Genomic DNA, 1,324 nt, shown 5'->3' with positions numbered 1-1,324 from the left:
GGGGAGCGGGGGGCGGTGCAACCGCAGCTCTTACCGTCCGCGCGCGGGCCTGATGGTCCCCGGGGAAGGAGGGACGGAGGGGACAGGGGCGAAGGCCGTGACCCGAGAGCCCTCTCGGCGGTTGTTAGCCTCCGCAGCTGCTGGCGCCAAAGCCGGACTCCACCCTCTCTGTCGTCTCGGCGTGGGTGCCCAGACGCAAGAGGGCGGGTCCAGGGAGCTAAGAGCGACAGCGCCCCGACCACACTTGGGGAAGGCCGCCCCGCGGCACAAGGGGTTAATCCCAAGGCTTTGGCGAAGGTTCTGTTGGTGCAGCAGTGATTTTTTTTTGACTACAAATTGCTTCGGGTGTTTCCGGAAGGGGCCGAGTCAGTCCTATACTGGGGGAGGGAAAAGAAGGGGAATGCTACCAGAATTGTTCAAAGGCGGGAAGAACCTTGGGGGAATGAGATTATCAAAGGTGTAGCTACGCGGACGACCTCGGGGCTGGAAGGGCCGGACCTTAGAGCTGCGGCTTTAGCTCCACCCACCAACGTTCATTTCAAACTGCGCGACCGTTTCTCACCTGCCCTGCGCTAAGGAGGGGCCTGGACGCAATTCTGGGAGGAGCAAACGCCCGACTCGAGCCTTCCGTAATTCACCCAGCGCTTTTACGCAAATGACGCAAAGCGCTATCGATACCGCAAAAGAGGGAGGAGCACGTGTTTGGCGTAAAGAGGGCGTAAGCACTCCCGCCATTGGCGGCGGTTAGGGCGTTTACGTTACGCACTGACGTATGGAGAGACGCGTTACTGGGGGGAAGGTTCTAGAAAAGCGGCGGCAGCGGTTCTAGCGGCAGTAGCGGCAGCGCCGGGTGCCGGGTGGAGGTGCAGTTAGCGGAGTTTCTCGAGCAGCAGCAGTTCTCACTACAGCGCCAGGACGAGTCCGGTTCGTGTTCGTCCGCGGAGATCTCTCTCATCTCGCTCGGCTGCGGGAAATCGGGCTGAAGCGACTGAGTCCGCGATGGAGGTAACGGGTTTGAAATCAATGAGTTATTGGAAAGGGCATGGCGAGGCCGCTGCCGCCGCAGTGCAATTCGGCCAGCCGCTTCCGCGGGAGAGCGGCAGGAGACCGGGTCGCCCCCGTGGCGGTTATTGAGGTGTTTCCGAGGGGGTCGGTAGCTGAGGCTTGATTGTGTAAACGCTTTCCCCACCCTGTCTCTCGGCGCCATTTCCCTTTACTGGGGTGGGGGATGGGGAAACCTCTCCTGGCGGCCGCGGCTCCTATAGTGGAAGCGGGGCGCGGGAGCGGGCATTCACTGCCCTCGAAGGCACGCGGCTTCGGGGGC

At 62.0% G+C, this 1,324-nt stretch overlaps 2 protein-coding genes across 8 annotated transcripts in view; one reads left to right on the top strand and one right to left on the bottom strand.

The window, feature by feature from the left end:
* Window positions 1-516, bottom strand: part of Cbx3 (chromobox 3) — an 8,331-nt gene extending 7,815 nt beyond the window's left edge. For both annotated transcript variants that reach the window (XM_010628255.2, XM_033757369.1), the window contains exon 1: window positions 35-516. The gene's annotated coding sequence lies outside the window, so the exon portion shown is untranslated. The remainder of the gene's footprint in view (window positions 1-34) is intronic.
* Window positions 517-750: 234 nt separating this feature from the next.
* Window positions 751-1,324, top strand: part of Hnrnpa2b1 (heterogeneous nuclear ribonucleoprotein A2/B1) — a 14,892-nt gene continuing 14,318 nt past the window's right edge. For 3 of the 6 annotated variants that reach the window (XR_781026.3, XR_004514767.1, XM_010628262.3), the window contains exon 1: window positions 752-1,005. Coding sequence is in view for 4 of the 6 variants with exons in the window: in XM_010628262.3 (XP_010626564.1) it covers window positions 1,000-1,005 (6 nt within the window). In the remaining 2 variants the exon portion in view is untranslated. Of the gene's footprint in view, window positions 1,006-1,324 lie in introns of all 6 variants that reach the window. The other 3 variants (XM_010628266.3, XM_010628260.3, XM_010628264.3) reach the window with 3 other exon arrangements.

This window comes from Fukomys damarensis, unplaced genomic scaffold (assembly GCF_012274545.1).
Source record: "Fukomys damarensis isolate Sample0158 unplaced genomic scaffold, DMR_v1.0_HiC HiC_scaffold_4, whole genome shotgun sequence".
NCBI classification, from domain to species: Eukaryota; Metazoa; Chordata; class Mammalia; order Rodentia; family Bathyergidae; genus Fukomys; species Fukomys damarensis.
This window is presented reverse-complemented; position numbering and strand designations above follow the sequence as displayed.